We start from the raw sequence: 20,178 nt of genomic DNA on the forward strand, positions 1-20,178 counted from the left end.
CGAAACTCGGTTATGGCCAATAGGGTAGCTGAAGATTTCTTGAGGTGGATACGCAGAGGCTTGGCAAAGTCCGGGAAGCCGGCCAATCCCTGGAAGTACACCAGATACTGCAGAGCATTCCGCCGAAATGGAAGTGCTCCGTTATACATAGCAGTCGAACTATCCGTTTTAGGTTCGCCACTTGTCGAGGCATTAATACTAGGAGGCTTGGTCATACAGGTGGATCACACTAGCGCCGACACCAACCACCTCTTCTACATGCGCCTCTCGCTGTATAAACTGTAGGTAGCGATATGATGGATATTTTATGCATAAATTTATCCTCTGTTAGCAAAGCTTTTCTAGCACATTATAAGCCTGGTCTCTAGCTCCATAACGATATACAAGATGCAATAAAGGTGGAATATAAAGCCTACCAAGGCAGCGTGGCTACGGCTGCCATGGTTCTTATCTTAGCAGTATCTATTGGTAGTAAAACATTCAGTTCCAAAAAAAAAAAAATGCAAACTTTCTGATTCTAACTACTTGTGTTAGAATGATCCTTCCAAGCGGTTGAGCTATCTACCTACACCATAAAGTAGCTAACCAGGTTGTAAAATCATCATTTATCATCTTATCCACTTCTATTATATATAATGAAGGATTCCATGGTATTGAAGTACTCATTTGTAAAAGTCAGTTTATCCTATAGACATAGACTATCTATACGATTCTTCTAGAAAGATAAACTATATTTGTTCTAACTCTATATAAAATCAAACAGTCCCTCTATCTTCACAAATAGATTCCAATATACGGAAGGATGGAACGAAATTCGTTAAAGAAAATTGGTGATCGTATGGAATTGAATATATGATGTATTATAGAAGACTAAAATGAAGATAATGAACACTGTATTATCCCCAGCCCCTCACTTACCGTCACACCTGATTCCTACTAACTAGACCCTCTCAAAGAATGTCAAAGCCAACCGCTTTCAGAGAAAGGTATCATCAAAGGTCCTACGGTCTAACGTTCCCTCCCATACCCACAGCAACGATGCCCGAAAAATGTTCAACTGTACATATTGTATGTGTCATTCCACAAAGCCTAGTTCAGATAAGAAGACACCACCTCCAACTGCTACCATTCAAACTCCTGTAGTATAATATTAGTTATGATTTCTCAGCCCCTAGAGATCAACTAAACCTACCTCAGTATAGAGTGTCATCGACAATCCGTCATTACATAGGTGTTTATGAACAGAGTCCCGTGTCACACTCGTCAACTCACTTGGGCCACAGGCACCAACGATAACACGATCATGCGCGGTGCTGCTTGACTCGACAATAGCGTCAATTATGTTGCCAATAGATGGGCGTCCTGGGAGGACAACGCTGACTAGAGATTCTCCACCCTTCGACTGCTTCAAGACACCATGCTCAGGGTCATTCGTGTTGTTAGCAGATGACAACTCCGCTTCCGTTGGCTCACGAAACACCGGTCCCTTCTCAGATGGTGAGCCTGGGAATTCAGATGATGACAGGCCGTACGAGCCAGCCGGACGAGTGACATGAACAATCAGATTCACTTTGGCGTGGGCTTGAAGTTGTTTCACTTCCTCAATATACCACTCTAGACTCTCTATGAAATACGGTCAGCTGTTGTTACGAAAACTAGATCCAGACGTATATTGGAGCCAATTTACCCTGATGTCTCACTACCCAAATGAAATCAATCGACTTGACCGCATTCGTAGTTGATTGGATCAGGTCCAGTGCAATGGCAAAGGTAAAGCTTGCTCCACTGCCACCGGCAATAAGAACCACTTTGTCAAAGACTCTGAAATTGGGGACCTGACCATATGGCCCATCCAGAGAGCATCGTAGAGTCTGCCCAGGCGCTTGTTGTGCAGCATTATACAAATCACGAGTAAATCCATCATACACCCGAATCACGAATTCCGATGGGCTGGAAGACACTAGAGTGAAAGGATGACTTTCAATCCAGCGGATTGCTGGAACCCACAAGAAGCCGTGGGAGCCCGGTCTGGAGCGCATACAGCGCTTGAGTCTCACTCGAAGGGCCTCATTGGGCAGAGCTGTGATCATGGCAGAATTCCCAAAGAAATTCCAGACTATCCTTGCTCCGCGGATTAGACGATCCAGAACCCAAAGACAGGCAGTGAAGATAATGATGATCACAGTTGAAGTTGAAAATTTCGGACGGTGCAGCCCGACTGTAATCATGATCAAAATAAAAAGGGATATGTGGAGCATGTAGAAAACTGTGTTATCAGTAAGATTTGGTTTTGGAAATAGGAGGACAGACTCACGTTCGTAGTTGGCTCGCATGAAAAATTTGATGGTTGAACAGCCGATGATTACCATAGCCATCCCTGCAATAGCACCTGTGTAATTTTTCCTTTCCCCCATCGACGCCAGTTCGCCACTTTCTGACCATGCAGCGAGGTAGACTACACCGTGTAGAACACTGGTGAAAATGCAGGTATAGCCGGCAACCTTGTGGAGTGGGCGAAGCTTTTCATAGGAGGTGGCTGTCAACGGCGCAAGAGGTGTGTTTTTCAGGGCCAGGAATACTAAGAGTACCAGGTTCGCAACCGAGATCCTGTTCATGGGTAGTTGACAGGATGTCAGGGTTTCAATGAATGTAAATTAATGTCTTGAATCAACGGGCACATACCAGCCAAGTCGTTTGGCAACCTAATGTTGTCAGTGATTTCACAAAATGAGTCTACGTGACGACCATATTCTACTTACATAAGAAACTTGAGTAAGGTCAACATTAGTCAATGTGAGAATCAGGTTGATGGACCAGTAGATGATGTACAACAGAGATCGATCTGTCCGCATTCCCATCCATGAGGTCGAAAGGAATTGGTGACTGGTTCTGTTTCACTTCAGTTTCATGCTCAGATTACGACAGGAAGTTCCATACCTTTGAATCCGAGCGAGTATAGGATTGATCTTTCTTGACCCGTAGTAAAAGTGTCTCACACTTAACCAATGGTGAATAGCAAAAAGAATCATGATTGCGCCTAGAGCAATTGCAAAGTACTTATTACTCCATTCATTGTTGGATTGCCGCAATACCTTCGCAGCAGCCTTTGATCTTGTGGCGTCACTCATGATAACCGATGCTGTTAACTATGGGAAGTAAAAACTGGACTGACAAAAGGCATCTCGGGGGAAACATGGTCTATTTGAAATTGGGGACAAAGTATAGGAAATATTTCTTTTGTCGTATTTACGCAAAGATGGTTTTCCTGAATGGAGACATGGGCATACCCTCGGCCTCATCCCGTCTGTTATGTATCATACGTACATACGGAGTACAACAGAGCCATTCATGCATCGCAGTTCCTTAATACCCACTTTTCCGACCAGATTGGGCACCATCTCCTGGGGATCGCCCGCACAATTACACGCTTTCCGCTCCCAAGACGGCGACTAGTAATTACACAATCGCGATTAGCCAAGCACTATATGAGTATATGGCAAGGCCAGATTCTCTCGGAGATTTATTATTGAGTAATCAAATCAATAGGTTTCCACACCAAGTACAAGACACATGTCTGACAGGAGACCTTGGAATTCATCGGATTTTGTGACACAGGCCATCTACCGTCTTGGCATCTAATCAATCAGATAAAATCAGATAAGAAAATTTTGATTATGACTAACGCTTTTAGAGAAAACTCAGTTGTGTCCGTTCCAAGGAACTCCGAGATTACGTGGGGTCTATGTAACGACTATCGGACAAAATTATACTTTACGGAGACCATAAACTGACACCTGAAAAATCTATGATCAGGTGGTGGGTAACCTTTTAGTACACCGAAAGGTAGCCCGCTTCAGGGTTCTGTTCATGAAGAAAAGCTTAGCGAGGCTTGGCAGCAAATGGAGCAAATTACACAATCCTTGTAAGCTTCATCATAGTGGAATATTGTTGGACTGAAAAGAGAAAATACTATTAACTCCTTTTATCTTTTTATTCTGTTCCCTAAACCGAACATTTTGAGAAATCACCTCATAGTTTGATGTAGTTATCCTGCTACTTACACATTCTATATAATGCACACTGATCACACAGGATACCTTACTTTTCAACATGTGACAGATCAGTGTGTGCACCCTTATCATGAACTGTTGGCTAAACTGGTGCCACGGGGTCTGTGTATGGACGGCACAGAATAAATCCTTTAACCTTGGCCTTCATTTTGGCAACGATGTTGATAGCCGGATCAATGACAGGAATGAATCCTCGCTTCTCGCGGTAAAACAATAATGCATAACCAATCATGACACAAATCCAGTAGACGTTGTAAGAGATCACCGAGCCATAGTCGGCTGAATTAGTCCAGCCGAGAAGCGCATTGAAGATTCCCCAGCCACCACCGCCACCTAGCTCTGGATTGCAGCAGTTTACATGCCAAACGCTTTTGCGAATGTCGTATGATCCTGGACCGGAGCCGGTTTCTGATGCATCCCCACCGATTATATTGTTCCAGGCGTTGTTTTCGAAATACCAGACTCCCCGTGAAAACAGGCCGCCGGCCACAAGGTAGAGAAAGCATGTAGATATTATCAGGAATATTTGCATCGATGTCTCGCGTCCACCACTGCAGCTCCGTTAATTCTGTGTGCTTTTCTTCTAAGGGGGACTTTACCACTGCTATGCCAGCTAAAAGGCCACAGAAGACGGCTAGTGGGAAAGAAGTAGCAGGAAGTCCCAACCCAACACCACCAACATAAACAACGGCCTCAAGACCTTCGCGAAGGACAGTAATAAAAGGCAAGATAAACATAACATACTTCTCCAGCCATCGCTTGAAACGGCCCTTCTTGCTCTCGTGAGTGGTTTCCTCATGCGCCAGAGCCTTGGCAAGTTTTACCCGCCACTTGTCTTGAAGCTTGGAGACGCGCAGGAGGGCAGCTCCCATGATGGTGATAATTCTAGATGCGACAATTCCCAGGACGCCTTCCCACATATCCTCAGTGCTAGAGAAAGCGTCTGTCCCTAAACCGTAGAAAGCGTCTGTCCCTAAACCGTAGAAAGCGCCAATCATGCCGCCGCCAACAGCAAGGCAGATGCAGAGACCTAAGCCGCTCCCCAGCTAAACCTGTCACTATTAATAAAAGGATGCGCTTTGGGATATAATGATGATGTACCTGCTTGATTAATCGTTTGTACGTGGCCCGGTCATCATTGTAGAGTGACTGTTTGAGAATTGCCAGTAGCACTGACACAACCACCGTCGTCTCGAGACATTCTCGGAAACAGATGAAGAAGACTAGGTCGAAGGATAGACCTTGAGAACATATAATCAGTCAATAGACGTTACCAGTGACCGCAAAAACCTGATTGTTCCCCATGATAATTAATGCGCTTTGGTTAGACCACACGACAGTCACAAAGGGCCGAGAAGATGAGTTCAAGTCAAGAACGTCAATGAGCAAACTTGGGCACTGTCATGTTACGACTTTCAGCATCTTGTAGTCGTCTTCGAATCACGCCTATCAATAGCCTAATCTACAAGTTGAGACTATTGTTATCTGATCGAGCCGTGTCCTACCCTGTGTGGAGTGGGCGATATTATGATTCGCCGCGGTGGGGTGGTGGCGGACCCGTGGTGGAGATGTAATCGTCCAAGCGAGCCCACGGATAAATCGCGAAAACGATGTACTGGGATAAAACAAATCTCATGATGTAATTGCCTTTGTGGATCTGCGTTTACTCCTCTATCACATACGCGGTATGCAGGTAACACGTGGGTTGTGAGAAATATATAATATACCTCTGTAGTCTGGAACGGAGCTATACGGGAAGTGTGGATGAATATATTTAAACAACTAATGAAAAAAAGACAATAGGAAACTCTATGCCTTCATAAACCATGTACCCCGTTCTGGGTGCCATAGATTTCCCCTGAAGTGGACAGCTCTGAGGGATTTTAATGTTACGGGGCCGGCCAACATCTGTGCACCTCGAATTCACGTTTCATAGAATGGAATCGGTGTGTGAGGGCCCAGAAGAAAACCAGACGACTAAAGAAGTTAGTAATGAGAAAATTGATGTGGGATGTGGCTCCCAAGGGGGGTTCACTATTTCGCAGATTCCACGGTAAAACCCAGGGGAATTTACCATTGAACACGGTCCGAGAGGCTTGGAAACGCCACCGGTATGCGCAATGAATTATCAATCAGTCAATTATCAATCAGCGGATACTAAGGTTGACAAGCTTTGGGTGGTGATCAGCTTCCATGTCTCGTGACTGACCCACTGATAATCCGGCTGTAGTTAACTACTAGTCTACAAAGGGAAGGATTCTCGGACGAATTCCCCGAATCAGCCCTCTTGGCCGGAATGTTTCAGCGCTAGAGAGCCAATGTAACCTTGAAGGATTATCTGATCTGGAGGCCGCATTACGTATCACAATAGTAGCCATTTGAGGTTCATTGGCCCTCGGATTCGGGTATAATGGGGGTTCGTTCCTCCCGAAATCCCTATTCCCACTAGACTTCTGGGTTGATGGAGGTAGAGTCAAGGCAACTCAATAGCCCCTTAACGATACGATCGGCACGGCTGTATTATTATCTGGTGAGCGGAACAGTCTGGCTCTTAGTCAAGCTTCCAGAGAAAGGGAGAGGAGTTACAATGTATCCCGCTCCTGAGTCATCTGGCTAGTGACTGTTAGACAACGTAATTTACCGGGCCCACCGACTTGTTGAGGTCGGGACTAACACAGAATGATCGCTATGTGATTCGCCGTCATTCCCATCTCTTGGCGCTGGGCGAACCTTGTAGCTTACCATGCCTTGGCGGTCTCCCCGTCCCAATGAAGCCTTGAAGAACAGAGGAGCCACCTAGGTCTAAGCGCTAGTACACATCCTTGGACCGGTAGGGTTACAGGGGAGGAGGAGGAGGCTATGGTCTCTTTTCAGTCTGTCTTCACAGTCCGATAAGTAGATATTCGGAATTGGGCGCACCGTACGTGAAACAGAGACGAATCACTGAGCGCCGGCCTTCTACTTAGAATCTCATAGCCGGAGATTTGCCGCCCCCCGTAGAAGTAGCTTACAGGACCCCTTCGGGCTTTGTTTGTTTCATACCGTCATCCCTAGTTGCTTGCTTTCCTGATAAAGCATCAAATCGCGTGCAAATATGAATATAGTCCGAGCATGCTTTTTCGCCTCGCTGCAGTGCTCTGAGCTCAATATATTATCATAGCTAGGCTGAGACTGTCATCCTCAGTTTCAACCTCACTTGATTCAACGCTAATCCTTGCCTGTATGGTAAGATCGTGGGGGTGAACGGCCAGTGGCCGCTACCGGTGAAGGAGGTCGACAATGACGGTCGGCTGATCAACATGTAAAATAGCCTTGGAGATAAGGACACCTCCATGTACTAAAATGAAATGTGGGATGCTTCAACATGGGTCCCAACAGCATGGATAGTCAACAATGGTCACACAATGCCCGGTCCCTCTAAATACTTTAATGGGCTATAATTTCACTGTTCCTCAAACGGAATTTACTAGTCCCATTGTACCGGTGCGTTTCACCCCGATGTGTATGGTTCAGCTTTGATCGTAAGGAGAGAGGTCCTTGTCGCATAGATATATACAATAAGGAGTTCACTCACGCCATGAGTAATGAAACATGTTCCAGACTCTTCCTTGTTCAAAGAGTGCAGTCCTCAACAGAAAATCCCTTGATACACTCTGGTAATGTATCATGTATTTTTGAATTGCGTACTAACTCTATATCTATAGACCTCACCCTGAGATCGTTGTTGAGACATATTGGATCCAGAAAGACATCTTGCATATAGTAACAGAGGGTGTCCGACCTGCTCGTGTGGGCGGCTTGAATGTGGATGATGGTAGTTAGCCGACGATATTTCGGACGATGGGGACCTAAGCCCACTTATTCCCGAATTTGCTCGGAGCCTGTCTGGTGGGTCAACCCCGGAGCACCGAGCAACGCCTTTTTCACGGGTCTCTAGCTCAAGCCGACCGATCTGACGCAACTGACGCGATGTTTCTTTCTGGACCAGGGCTAGAAAGCTTTCGGAGAGGTACCGAATTCAAGATAGCAGTGTACCGCAAAGCAGTTACGGAGGCCTGTAGCCCGGTATAAAATTTGGGGGAACGGGCATTTCCTCATCGAGTCGGACGCTAAAATAGTGGAGAAACATCGCATTCTGGCCCCGTGCTTTGAAGGAGCGAAGTAGACTGAGACTTAATTTCAATACCAGCCCATGTCACCTGTCGAAGCGAACAGAACCATATACCCACCGGGGAGTATGGTAGACTTTGATATGGCACGTGTCATTGCATGCATCCGGAAATTACGCACGTGAGCAGGTACATAGCTGTCAACGTTATCTAAGGTTCTCTGAGCGCCGTGCTTCTGTCGTGGGACGAAGGATTCCACTGAGTATGTCAACATAGGCACTGATGACACTTCAGTTGCGATACTAGAGGGGAACAATCTTTTCCTTGATGACCCTGAATGTCAAGAGATGTCACCAGTGGTTGACTATCGTGCTTTCTTTTTGTTCATTTCTTTTCCTTGGCACGTTCCGGCGGGAAGCACGAGTCTGCTTAAGAGACATGTGAAATTTGAAATCGAGGATTCATTAGAAGAGGCATTCCGGGAGGGTGGACAGACATGCCTATTCGAAGAGCTTTACTACACGGGAGACGCTGATAAGACCAAATGTGGTCATGTAAGGTGTGACTGACGTTAGATTGCTGGAGTAAGGATTAATTGTGATATTGTTAGTTTCGCATATTTGGTTTCATACCCTGCATATTGCATCTTAGTATGACTAGTTATGTACTCTGTGAATAGCTGTGTGGCCATGTTGGCTGTCTTCTTCCAGGAGAAACTTGTATTTATGCATGTCCGTCACCTTCGGACTAAATACATCGTAGCTTGGTAGGGGAATGTATGCGCCAGGCTCGGGATAACTATCCAACGATCTCTAAACCACTCGTCATACGGACATTTTACAACAGTAACATGAATCCATCTGATACTGCGTGGGATACTCTAGCAACCATTCGATTCATAAATAAATTGGATGGGTTTTTACTGGCAATAATGTCTGGCTTTGTACAATGTAGTGTAAGCGCAGCTCTCGTTGCACAATGGTATAGGTGATTGTTCTAGACGCTGGATTGTATTAGGTAAAACTTCAGGTGAAAACCAATATGAGAGAAGAATGTACTAAGGGTACATGGATATGCTTGAAAAGGGTGGTAACAAGGACCTTCATACTGACTGACACATCGCTGGGGTTTGTTTCTCTCGAGGTTAATGAGAAAGCTTCAGATATTGTGTTGTCAGCATGCAATATGCTTTTCTTGAGCAGCTCACCAATTTCCTTGCTACGAATTATAAACACGCACGAGTCAGTCACTTTAGACACTGAGTGACCATGTGAAGGCATTATAGTTGGTGAAGCTATTCGTGATAGGACTGAAATCTGATCAATAAATCGCCCTAAAAACGTACGTGACGAAGAGGCCCCATTTATACTGGAAGATAGTGATATAGATATATTGACCTGCTGTGTCTTTGCAAGCTAAATGATCGGCAAGGTCTAAGGATTCCGAACTTGTGTAAAATGGAATATCTTGGCCAAGGGATTTATATGGAGGTTTACCTCCGCCGCAGGGTGAATGATCCTGATTATATATCAACCTCACACCATATGTTGCATTCGGGGGATCAGCAGTAAACGACTTAGGGACGATTTTGATCAGAGTCTCATGCAGCAAAGCCTTTCCCTAGATACCTAACCCCAGTTCGTTATTGCAGTTGTCGCGCCACCCCAAGTATCGGGCCATAACATTTGATTTAAAAGATCTCTGCTTGGCAATTGGTGCCAACTGGGCGCGACATACACTACCATCTCAGCAAAGCACCAGTGATTATACTACCACAATTAACGGCTCCCGGTTACAGTGTAACAAGCTCCCGTGAAGCATAGCCGGGAAAGATTATGAATGTTAAGAATGGAAAGAGTCAGGGAATATTGAGTAATTACTCTAGGTCATGATATAATGCGTCATACAAGTCTGTATTTACAAGGCCACTTGTAGGTACAGCAATCGATGTGATAACCTGATCCAGAATGGTCGCTATATGAGAAAGGAAAGCCAGTCGGTAAAGATCAGGCTTGCAGTGATTCATCTGTCCTCCATCACTCTAGGCTTGTGCCTTGGAACCGGCAAGAAGGGCGGAGATAGAGACCTTATGACGCTGAACATAACTTCCCATTACTTGCGGAATGTAGCTGGGGAAACCAGCATTGATCTGCTGAAGAATTCCCCACGACTGCTCCCCATCAGTGTCATAAGGAACGGTACTTGCGAGCCCCGAAGTATTGAAAGAAGTGTACATCAATGGGACTTTATCGAATGGGACGGATGCCTCTATTACCAATAAGTCAATACCAAAGCCATCAATGAAACGCACGTTCCCCACCGCAGCCATAGCTACTGGTGCTTGTGTGTTGATAGCGTAAGTTCGAGTAGCGGCCACGTTGACATCAAGAGACTCCCAATATGCTGCCTCTGAGTTCCCACTGTCGGGCATGTCTAACGACAATCAGTTCCAGAGATTCTTAGGGTCACTTTGAAGGCTTACATGGGAACGAGGCTATGTGCAAGTTCTCCACTTGCGACTGCACATTGTACGTCATAGCAGGATGGAAATGCTCCCAGCATTCCAGCAACCCCCAACGACCGTACGGGGTAGCGACCACCTTGAGCCCTTCAATGGTGCCGTCAGACCATATCTCTCGCTCTCCGCCAGATGGTCTAAGTTTGTGGCGAAGTAAAATGGTTTCCCCAGCAGGAGATATCAAAGCTTGTGCCATGTAGATGTAATCGCCCTGACGGTGAGAGAATGCGGGAACAACGTAAATATGGTTCTCTTTGGCAGCTGAAAGAAGCTTATTCCACTGGGAACTTCCTTCGACTAGAGAGTTATCGTAGTAGCTTTGTACGTGGTTGGCGATTGAGACATTATCTGCAATACCCTTAGGGTATCTATTTTTGACATCAGCCATATCAATATAGATCGTTCAGATGATCATTACAGGGGAGGTAACTTACCCCGGGAACCAAAGCTCAGGGAAAACAATAAGATTGGCACCATTCTCCGCGGCTTGCTTGATCAAACCGACGCCCTTCTCGACGCTGCCATCTAAGTCAAATGCAACATCGGTCCAATTCTTATTCATCAACGGGAGGGGCCAATTGACAGGAGGTGCTCGCACTATCGCGACGGTTAAGTTATTGTAATCCGGACTTGGCCAAGGAGGTGCAAGTGCATTAGCCCCTCCAGCCAGGACGAGTATAATCCCAATGCAAAAGTTTGATATCTGACGAGTCTTCATGGTTGGTATAGATCAAACAACAAAATACGCGGGGGAGAAAGATGATCTGGCGATCAGATGATATAGAATAGAGCGACCCTTTTTGTACTCTCATCTCTTATCTTCCCGGCGTTTGCCAGAAGGCTGATAGAGCCGGGATTTGTCTAATGTCACCCGGGGTTTGGTAACACTAGTTGCAACCCCGCCGCATTTGACTCGACCGGGATTGACGTTTGACTCGCGTCGGTATCTGGCTCGGTAAAAATTCTCCCTATCAGTCATGTCCTAGGCTGTTATCTGGCTTAAGATAAATCTCACTTATCAGTTATATAATGAGCTTTATGATCGGCTTTCGAATCCGATAAAGAGCTTCCTTGTATGAAATGCCCTGGAGACTGAGACCACACGAAAACTCATATACTCCCTGCAATGGAGAGTGGAACTTAAGTCACGCTATCTGTCGCCCCTTACAATCGTGTACGGTACCGGAGTCCGAAGAGTATGCGATGTGAGCGACCAGCATAAGGACAGATATAACCATCAGGATAGGGCTACAACCACCAATAGCAATAAACCCACGCCCTAGAAGATAATCACACTCTATCAAGATGTTCTTACCATCAAGACCAACCTCCAACCGCACAAATGCCCAATATGGCTAATCCTGAAGTAAAGGCAGATTTGCCTCTCACACACGCCTCAAGATCGCGAATAGAATATATGTCACACTATTTCTACTGCCGATGACGAGTTACGGTTTCAGAATTGACAACAACGCGCGGGAGTCAATACGGAGACGGTTGAACGATTCATTGCTCAGAGAACGGACATCATAAACCCACCAGTTTCAACGCTTCCAACAACTCGGAATCTTACTCGGGGGGACATATATTTCACAGCTTTATAGTCAATCTGTGGCCTAGCAGGTCACTTCTTCAATTGACGCGTCTGGAGCGCGACTTTTATTGCGAGCATTTGTAGAAGGCCTCAAGTCAAGACAGACCTAGAGCCAATTTCTGACAAGCCACCATCGCTGTTCGTGACATTTCACCGACACTAAGCCGTGTTCTTGGCCAAGCAAGGCGCCAAGGTCAATTTACCAAGAACGGCAAATGATGAGGCGCCACTAGCAGCGGGGATGTTATTTGCAAGTCCTCTCTTCGTCGCAAATGCTAGCGTTGCGAATTTAATTGCTTCCTTGTACGCAGCCGGTAGCCCATACTCGTCACTTGTACACACTGTGATCTCACGAAGTGCCAGGCGCTCTGAAATACGCTTCAGAAGGGCTGCGTTTCTGGTACCACCCCCACTCGCCACGACTCTAGCTATCTTCGTATGGGGGACAATGAAGTTAACCAGAGCTCGTTCGATCGAAGTAGCCGTAAACATGGTAAGGATAGCCAAGAGGTCTTCGGTTGCAGACGAGGAATATCTCTTGAGGATGTCTTCTGCCAATTTCGAGCCAAAGTCCAGTCGCCATGCAGAACGGGGAGGTTTGCGGTCGAAAAAACGGCTGTTTTTCGAGCTCCTCCAAGAGCGGCTCAATGATGGTCCCTTTGGCTGTTTGTTCACCATCCTTGTCGTATGCCAAATGTATTCGAGCCTTCACAACGTGGTCCAGCATCACATTTCCAGGACCAGTATCGAATGCCATCATCCGGCTGCGGTCGGCATTGGCAACCTGCAGGTTAGCAATGCCGCCGATGTTCAACGTCACGATAGGGGACTCATTGCGGAAGGCGACAAAATCAAGGTACTGCATCAAGGGAGCACCAGAGCCACCAAGTGCATGGTCAGGGTCTGAACTGCGTAACGGTCGTTATGTTTGTCAACGCAGCAACCACGCCGGACTCAACCACGAAAAAGCCACAGGGATATCCGCCGGTCAGCCACCGATCTACCAAGCTCGGACTTCCCGTGCGATTGTACTCCGTAATCAAATGACGTTCAGGGGGTTCTTGATACACGGTTTGTCCATCATATCCCACGACATCAATATCCTCCGGGCCTAGTCCAGCCCGAACAAGCAGGGAATTTGCGGCTTCGGCGTAGTTGACACGGGTCATGTCAAAGAGAGAAAGTTCATTTTCAAAGGCTTTCATAATCAAGGATTGCAGTTCAACCGGCCATTCTTCTATCAAGGCAGACACAAATTGAGGGCGTGTGGGGTGGCCATCGTCAGCAATATCGATCTTACATAGGACAGCATCAAACCCGTCAAACGAGGAGCCGCTGTTCAGTCCAACAATGTAGGGCATAGCGAATAAGATAGAGACGAAGATCTTGTGTTATAGAGAGTAGGTGAGTGGACAAGAGAAGCATTGATACAGCACAGTGTCCGTGACTAAATAGTGCCATGATACCACTAGGTGAGTGAAATTCAAGCTGTTAGTAACTACCCACTAATGTCGATAGATGTTTAGTATGTCGAGATAGTTCGATGCTGCGCGATATCAATCAAAGCTTATTCCATAAGGAGAAAGAAATGGTTAGAGGATCAGGAAATCTTCCAACAGGGAAGCGTCTGGGATAAAAGTCTAAATAACTAAAGCGGATACTGTGACGGCGGAACTGAAAGTTTAGTTTAGTTTAGTTTATTCCAATGATAAATTTCCCCGACAATTCCATTAGTCACCCTGGTCGGTAATTCCCCGCCGGAGCATCCGAAATGGTGAGACTCAAAAAGGTCCGAAACAGCAATTCGACGAAGGAGCGATGAGGTGGATCAAGCCATCCAAGAAATGAGGCCAGGAATTTATGCTGGAGCATTAACTGTCTTTGTAATATTTTTGCGGCCGATCTTGCCCCAGAAACTTGTGCAGGCCTGCTTACCCCGTGGGCTCCCCGGATTCTCAACGCTCGCTGTATATATATATATATATGTATAGAGCTATCTATATACACCTCACAACGCCAATGGTGTCTTTTCGGCCGATGAGTTGCAGATCTGGTATACTACTACCAATTATATTTCACTGTCTCGATTATCATAGTTTTCTCATTATTAAAGGAAAAAATTGACCCTCCTAAATTTAAGCTTCAGCTGAAGACACTATAAATAATAAGAATATTATTTTCTATTATCTTATATCAACCATTGGCGCACTTACTATGGATATAAATTATTTACTACACCGGGATTCAAAGTATAGATATATTTATTCATAACTATAGTATTAAATAGTCCAACAGATCCTTTGTCCTCAGCACTATATTTATCTCCATTATAGCATTGCTAATCTATATTGGCGAACCTCTAGGCGCGCTGTTCACAGCACCTATGAATAATCAATAGAATTGCAAGGCTGCCTTTACATCAGCTTCTTATTATATTATCACAGGAGCCATTATATAACTGTGCTCCTTAGGCATATACTCAGTCATTTATATCGGGCGCATACTCAGTAGCTTAGTAATTGGATAATTCACGGCTACCTACCTAATCTATATCAGTAAAGTGGCACCAACTCAACTTCATAGTCTTATCCTCATGATATTTCAATTCCCGCAATCCTGCTCGCAGCTCATGGTGGCATGTAATGATTAAAATACTAAGAGTATCAACAATACCGCCTCATACTGCATTCCTATGGGACTGTTGATAGTCCTTCTGACCACAATATTAGTATGCTTTCCATTCATCCCTAAGAGCCGAGTCTGATACTTATTCAAGAACTGACATACTGAAACCATCAAATCATTTCATTAAATCAATTATAATATACCAGACTACAATACCACCTCTGATCTTAATCTTATCCAATACCGGATTAAGCTAGAGCGGAAAAGCACTACAGACTCAACCTGGGGTTCGCTCTTCACTGATCTCATTAAACGCCGCAAGGTAATCTACACATGTAGAGTAATCTTTATCCAATAAAATAATGGTATCTAGTTCTGGTATACCTACAGCGTGATTTTTACCCAATCAATCAGAGCTGGCCAGCCATTCACCATCAATACAATTATCAATATAATGCAAATTATGTCCATGGCTGTTACTATACTTTTGGGGAATAAGCTACAGCGCCCCCAGAGAATCTTCTTATATGCACCTGTGGCACGTTAATATCACTGCTGGCTGTAGGCGGCTTAGGTATAATACATAGAGGAGGTCCGTTTTCCGAGGGCATCGGGATTACAATTATAATTTTCACATATATCAATATCAGTTATTTCAATTCCTCTATCAGTACGCTTTCATATACTATCGCATCCGAAATGGCGGTTGGACAGAATCGGAACAAGATCACCGCTTGTTCCATTGGGGTGTTCTTTCTGACGGTGTGGCTTATGGTATTCGTCAGTCCATACCTATACTACACAGCGAATCTCGGGCCGATGCTGGGGTTTGTCTACGCAGGGACAACGATCTTCACATTAACATATGTCTGGTTATGTGATTGTGAGACGGCCGGTCGTAGCAATATGGACATTGATCGGCTCTTCATGGAGAGAGTGCCTGTGAGAATGTGGAGAGCCTATGTTTTTGCATCAAGTCCGGAGGAACATGAAATGACTGTGGCGAAGCAGCACAGTGTTCAAGAACTGGAAAGCGTATGATTATTGATCTGGAAATATTCAAACTCTCGTGATCGGAGATGCCTGCTCAACCGAAACAGCCGCGGGAAGCCCTAGAGGAATTATACTACAAAAATTGACGTATAGCAGCCTTGTTCAAATAGTAGAAACAATGAGATAGTTATACTATTTGCCAGCTAGAGCATAGTGGGATTCAGAGTGCGTTTTCGATAGTGATTCGTTAAAGAGGGTTGTAACGGCCTCGAGCGATAAACCCTTCGTCTCTGGGGCAAGGTATGCAATTATCGCAATCACAAGTAACCAAAGGGCCCCGTAAAGAAGATATCATTTCCATGCCACCGCCGCCAAGGCAACCAAATTCACATATATGTTCAGGCAAAGCGCGACCGACGTGGCAAACTTAGAAGGCTCTCGTACCGCGCTCTGTGTAACGGGCGAAAGGTCTGTCACATCAAGTGGGGAGATCGGCGTGCATTCAAAGTTGTAAAAGCCGAAGAAGAGAAAGAGAAACACGATCACACCGTTGCCGGCACCTGCAGTATGGCGGTTTTTGTATACCGCTGAACACGCTGTTACAATGATGGTGAAGAGTTGCATTCCCCCCGCAGATATCAAAAGGAGAGTTTATCGTCCGGCAAGCTCAGTAAGGGAGGCACCGACGATGAACGATGCCCGATTCAGTATCTGGAGGCTGCCGCTGATTGCTTGTTGCCTAGAGGGGCTGCTGATGTCCAGAAATTGGAGCATGGGCGCGGAATATTAGTCTACAATTCTATTTCCAAATGTAAATGTACTGAAAGCTGAGGTCCAAGAAAGCGCCGCGGAACGTCTGCTGAAGATGGGCCTGAGTAGAAAAAAGGATGAGTCTCAGCCAGTGAAACCAGTGCTTATTTATATTCATGGGGCTTCCTGTTCAGGTTCAATGCTTTTCAGGACATCTCGGAGTTCCTGTCCAATAACTGGATCATTTGGGCGGCCGTTAATGTGGTATTCAATTAAACCCATGCGGGTGCAGCTAATCGGTCCTGTGGCGACAAGAAGATGATGGAAATCAGGACAAAAGAATACGAGGACCAGTGGCAGGACTGCTCTAGAAATCTGCATGAAGACGGGTATGTGCCAGCTGAATGAGGATTAGAAGTTCAGGCAGCCATAAACGCCCCCAGCAGCTGAGATTGCCCCCTTGTAAAACAAGGTCATGTACATCACTGTTATGACGACCCACTGGCGGGGATCACTTAGGTCAGTCAGCAAGGAAAATGGGCGAAGAGACCGAGAACAAGGCAAGTGCTGAGAGGTGGAATGGCAGAGGGAGAGAAGGTCTGACCGATGGCGTCGGCAATGATGGCCAAATTAGCCAGGATGATTGCCTAATGCCGGCCAAGAAACTCCGGCATGTATGTGGCCGCCACCGGTGCTACATGAGTCCCGAAGACCTCGAATCACCAGGTCATCATCCCTGGAGGGCCCAACTATCGCTACCCTGTTTTTCAAACCATCCAGCACTCCAGATGTGGGGTTACCATTTGACTAGTACGCGATGATCCCCTCGAGGTATATCTATAAACTGTGAGGTGGAATCCCCAGCTGTGGATAAGAACCCCGCAGGTGCGGGTAGAGTGGCAAACAGCAATATTAGGTTAGGTAAAGAACGTGTCGATTGAGATTAAAGTTTATCTATAGTTGATTATTCTTTCTTCCATAATTCGGAGTAGGCTTACTTCAACTGAAATCAGGGTATAATGGGGTACAGATTTACGGCCGTACTGCAAGTGCATTATTATTGTATACCATCTCTTCATCCCCCCTAAGCTCGCGTATAGAAGCCCTATCAGGAATAACTGTGGGGATTAAACTTCGCATACATTGACACCCGCCAGCGACTGACCCACTAAAGCCCACTATCTAGTTCACTCATTGACAGCTGTCATACACTTATTGGTTTAAGGCACTATGTGGATCTTTCTGATTTCTGTTCTGCAGCACTTCAGCTGGTCGTCTTCAGCCACCGAGGTTTCTGCAACTGGTGAAACGACGTGGGACGAACCATGGCGTGCAGGGAAATAATCCCCCCGATAGATCGGACCATCGCACATCATCGCACCCGGGTCAGATAAAAATTCAACCCCTGGTGGTCTGGCGGCATCCACTGGGTATCCTCGGGCTCCATGCCCCAATCGACCAAATCCACCAGCGTGGCTTCCACCTTCCACTCGGTCCCTGACTCTGCCGCCACCAGCGCCCACAGTTTGTGAAAACTTTCTAGATTATGGTAAAACATCATCCCCCAGGGCCGGATGTATTCTCTCGCGGCACGACGCGACTGCTGATATCCGACAAGGACGGTACCCGGCCGGGACAACTCAACAATTCGCTTTCCAGCGTCAATCTGCCCCTGCCAGGAAAAAAGATGAAGGAATTGCCCCGCAATCATGATGTCGACCTGTCCGCGGAGCTTGTTCAGCTGCTCGGGTTCATCGGTGAGGAAGTGGGCGGGGATAAACGAAACAGTCTTCATCCGATCGTCATCGTTGAAGAGTTCGTAACCTAACTGCCACAACTCGGGGCTCAGATCAAGGGCCCACATCTGAAACGGAGACACGCCATTCGCGGCGAGCAGGCGCAGGTTCTGACCTAGCCCCGTGCCAAGATCGAGGATGGTCGTGCTTGGTTGGAGGGCGCGATCGACGACAGCAGGAAATTGGGGGAACTTGGCAATGCCGGGCAGCAGGAACATCCACTGGCCTACGCAGGGATATTCGCCGTATTGCCACGCTTTGTCCCGCTGGGATTATTAGTAGCTGCATGCAGTCTAGTGCTGAAGAATATCACGTGAATATCTAGGCAGACATACCACAGCGTGAAGATGGGCGTCAAGCTGATCCTCGCTTACACCGCTCCATTGAGAGAAAATGTCCCGCATGGGCTGGCTGAGGCGAGGGCCAATGTCAGCTTTGTACCAGACTGAGGTGTCGATTTCGGCCATCGTATTGATTTGTTCTCCTTTGATGAAAACGCTATGGACGCAAATGGTGCTGTCAGGTAAATTCAGATGGATGCGATTTCCCCTCCTTGAACAGGGGCGAAAGCCAGCTATTAATAACACTAAGTAGCATAAAGCACGTGCCATAAGCAGACTGGAAAGACTTTATAGCTGTTATCACCATTGTATCTCTCGATTCATTGATATAGCTAGCAGATTAGGGGGGATGTGTATAGAGCAGACTCAATACTAGACCGACAATCTCTTCTGGGCCACACAAACCACCCTCGGCATAGATAAATGGAACCCCCGTCGCGATTCTTCAGCCAGCCCAACAATCATGTCATAAATACGAGACGCCTCCTCCACCTTTCCTGCCGACTTCAGCCGAGCTGCGAATTCCTCTAGCACCAGAATGTACTGGTCCCCATTCGCCTTGCAGAGTTCCGGCCGATCCACAAAATGAAACAGCTCAGCATTGACGAATCCACCATGCCCCTCCGTCAACGACCGTGGTAGATCCAGCACCCAATCGTTACGGCCGTTCGACTGGGCAAATTGCACGAATGCGTCGCACGCTGGGGTGGGTTCGTTGCTTGCCTGTGCTGTGGGGGGCTTGGCCACGATCGTGTCGGGGTAGTTCAGATCGTCCCATTGGATATATCCACCTGGTTTCAGGAGCTGAAAAACTTTATCGATGATGGGGAGGGGGTTGCTCTCCTGCACGACCAGCACGAGAAGGCGTAGGTGGACGACGTCGTATTTTCCGCGCAGGTCATCGGGAACTTCGTCGAAGATGTTCCACTGGCGAAGACTGATCGAAGGCGCCACCCATTCGGGGACAGGGGCGTTTTTCAGGTCCACGTCCAGACCGTCCAGCTGCAGAGTGTATGGCGCCATGGCTGGGTCCCGCATAAGGTCACAAAGCCAGATTGCGGTGCCTGTGGCGAGATCTGCAATTCTGACGGTCTTACCGGGAGGCCCGAGGTCGATGGAGGGGTGAATGTTGAATTGGAATGATTCTTTCCATAGGTAGAATTGGAAGTTGAGACGTGAGGCTGCTGTGTAGTTTCGATCCAGCATGTAGTCGAGCTCATTGCCCAGGTTGAAGCCGGAGCTGATAGTTTCAGGTTCCATTGTCAGAAGAGTGTACTGGTCAGGCAGATTGCAAGCTGGGATGAAGCGGTGGACCTGAGACTGCATGGGATCATCAGATTTATACGTTTCGTGTACAGGTCAGTAAGCTTCCACTCGAAAAC

General features: G+C 46.5%; 8 protein-coding genes across 8 annotated transcripts; 1 reads left to right on the top strand and 7 right to left on the bottom strand.

Moving 5' to 3' along the window:
* Nucleotides 1-1,122: 1,122 nt before the first annotated feature.
* ASPBRDRAFT_60260 (ferric reductase family protein) lies at nucleotides 1,123-3,128 on the bottom strand (the record flags this gene model as incomplete). The annotated part of the gene is made up of 7 exons (XM_067628196.1): nucleotides 1,123-1,137; nucleotides 1,193-1,623; nucleotides 1,688-2,266; nucleotides 2,315-2,607; nucleotides 2,683-2,702; nucleotides 2,760-2,889; nucleotides 2,938-3,128. The coding sequence occupies 7 exons, from the start codon at nucleotides 3,126-3,128 to the stop codon at nucleotides 1,123-1,125; spliced, it is 1,659 nt and encodes a 552-aa protein (XP_067473046.1).
* Nucleotides 3,129-4,130: 1,002 nt separating this feature from the next.
* On the bottom strand, nucleotides 4,131-5,375 carry ASPBRDRAFT_667349 (uncharacterized protein; the record flags this gene model as incomplete). Its single annotated transcript, XM_067628783.1, has 4 exons — nucleotides 4,131-4,627; nucleotides 4,665-5,116; nucleotides 5,172-5,293; nucleotides 5,345-5,375. 4 exons carry the CDS (start codon nucleotides 5,373-5,375, stop codon nucleotides 4,153-4,155), a joined length of 1,080 nt encoding a protein of 359 aa, XP_067473047.1. The 3' UTR covers nucleotides 4,131-4,152.
* A 4,666-nt stretch (nucleotides 5,376-10,041) lies between these two features.
* ASPBRDRAFT_70193 (uncharacterized protein) lies at nucleotides 10,042-11,444 on the bottom strand. The gene is made up of 3 exons (XM_067629060.1): nucleotides 11,132-11,444; nucleotides 10,662-11,065; nucleotides 10,042-10,612 (listed from the first exon to the last, which is right to left on the bottom strand). Exons 1-3 carry the CDS (start codon nucleotides 11,413-11,415, stop codon nucleotides 10,221-10,223), a joined length of 1,080 nt encoding a protein of 359 aa, XP_067473048.1. The 5' UTR covers nucleotides 11,416-11,444; the 3' UTR covers nucleotides 10,042-10,220.
* Nucleotides 11,445-12,450: 1,006 nt separating this feature from the next.
* ASPBRDRAFT_35651 (uncharacterized protein) lies at nucleotides 12,451-13,652 on the bottom strand (the record flags this gene model as incomplete). The annotated part of the gene is made up of 3 exons (XM_067623372.1): nucleotides 12,451-12,842; nucleotides 12,967-13,199; nucleotides 13,288-13,652. 3 exons carry the CDS (start codon nucleotides 13,650-13,652, stop codon nucleotides 12,451-12,453), a joined length of 990 nt encoding a protein of 329 aa, XP_067473049.1.
* A 1,963-nt stretch (nucleotides 13,653-15,615) lies between these two features.
* On the top strand, nucleotides 15,616-15,957 carry ASPBRDRAFT_667355 (uncharacterized protein; the record flags this gene model as incomplete). Its single annotated transcript, XM_067628784.1, has 1 exon — nucleotides 15,616-15,957. The coding sequence occupies one exon, from the start codon at nucleotides 15,616-15,618 to the stop codon at nucleotides 15,955-15,957; it is 342 nt and encodes a 113-aa protein (XP_067473050.1).
* Nucleotides 15,958-16,070: 113 nt separating this feature from the next.
* ASPBRDRAFT_49469 (uncharacterized protein) lies at nucleotides 16,071-16,774 on the bottom strand. Its single transcript, XM_067626343.1, has one exon. The coding sequence runs from the start codon at nucleotides 16,531-16,533 to the stop codon at nucleotides 16,261-16,263; it is 273 nt and encodes a 90-aa protein (XP_067473051.1). The 5' UTR covers nucleotides 16,534-16,774; the 3' UTR covers nucleotides 16,071-16,260.
* ASPBRDRAFT_667356 (uncharacterized protein) lies at nucleotides 16,654-17,190 on the bottom strand. Its single transcript, XM_067628785.1, has one exon. It carries the CDS (start codon nucleotides 17,038-17,040, stop codon nucleotides 16,834-16,836), a length of 207 nt encoding a protein of 68 aa, XP_067473052.1. The 5' UTR covers nucleotides 17,041-17,190; the 3' UTR covers nucleotides 16,654-16,833.
* A 589-nt stretch (nucleotides 17,191-17,779) lies between these two features.
* On the bottom strand, nucleotides 17,780-20,108 carry ASPBRDRAFT_79623 (class I SAM-dependent methyltransferase). Its single transcript, XM_067629466.1, has 3 exons — nucleotides 19,179-20,108; nucleotides 18,791-18,953; nucleotides 17,780-18,721 (listed from the first exon to the last, which is right to left on the bottom strand). Exons 1-3 carry the CDS (start codon nucleotides 20,054-20,056, stop codon nucleotides 18,032-18,034), a joined length of 1,731 nt encoding a protein of 576 aa, XP_067473053.1. The 5' UTR covers nucleotides 20,057-20,108; the 3' UTR covers nucleotides 17,780-18,031.
* Between the last annotated feature and the right edge of the window lie 70 nt (nucleotides 20,109-20,178).

This window comes from Aspergillus brasiliensis (assembly GCF_001889945.1).
Source record: "Aspergillus brasiliensis CBS 101740 unplaced genomic scaffold ASPBRscaffold_29, whole genome shotgun sequence".
In the NCBI taxonomy this organism is placed as follows: domain Eukaryota; kingdom Fungi; phylum Ascomycota; class Eurotiomycetes; order Eurotiales; family Aspergillaceae; genus Aspergillus; species Aspergillus brasiliensis.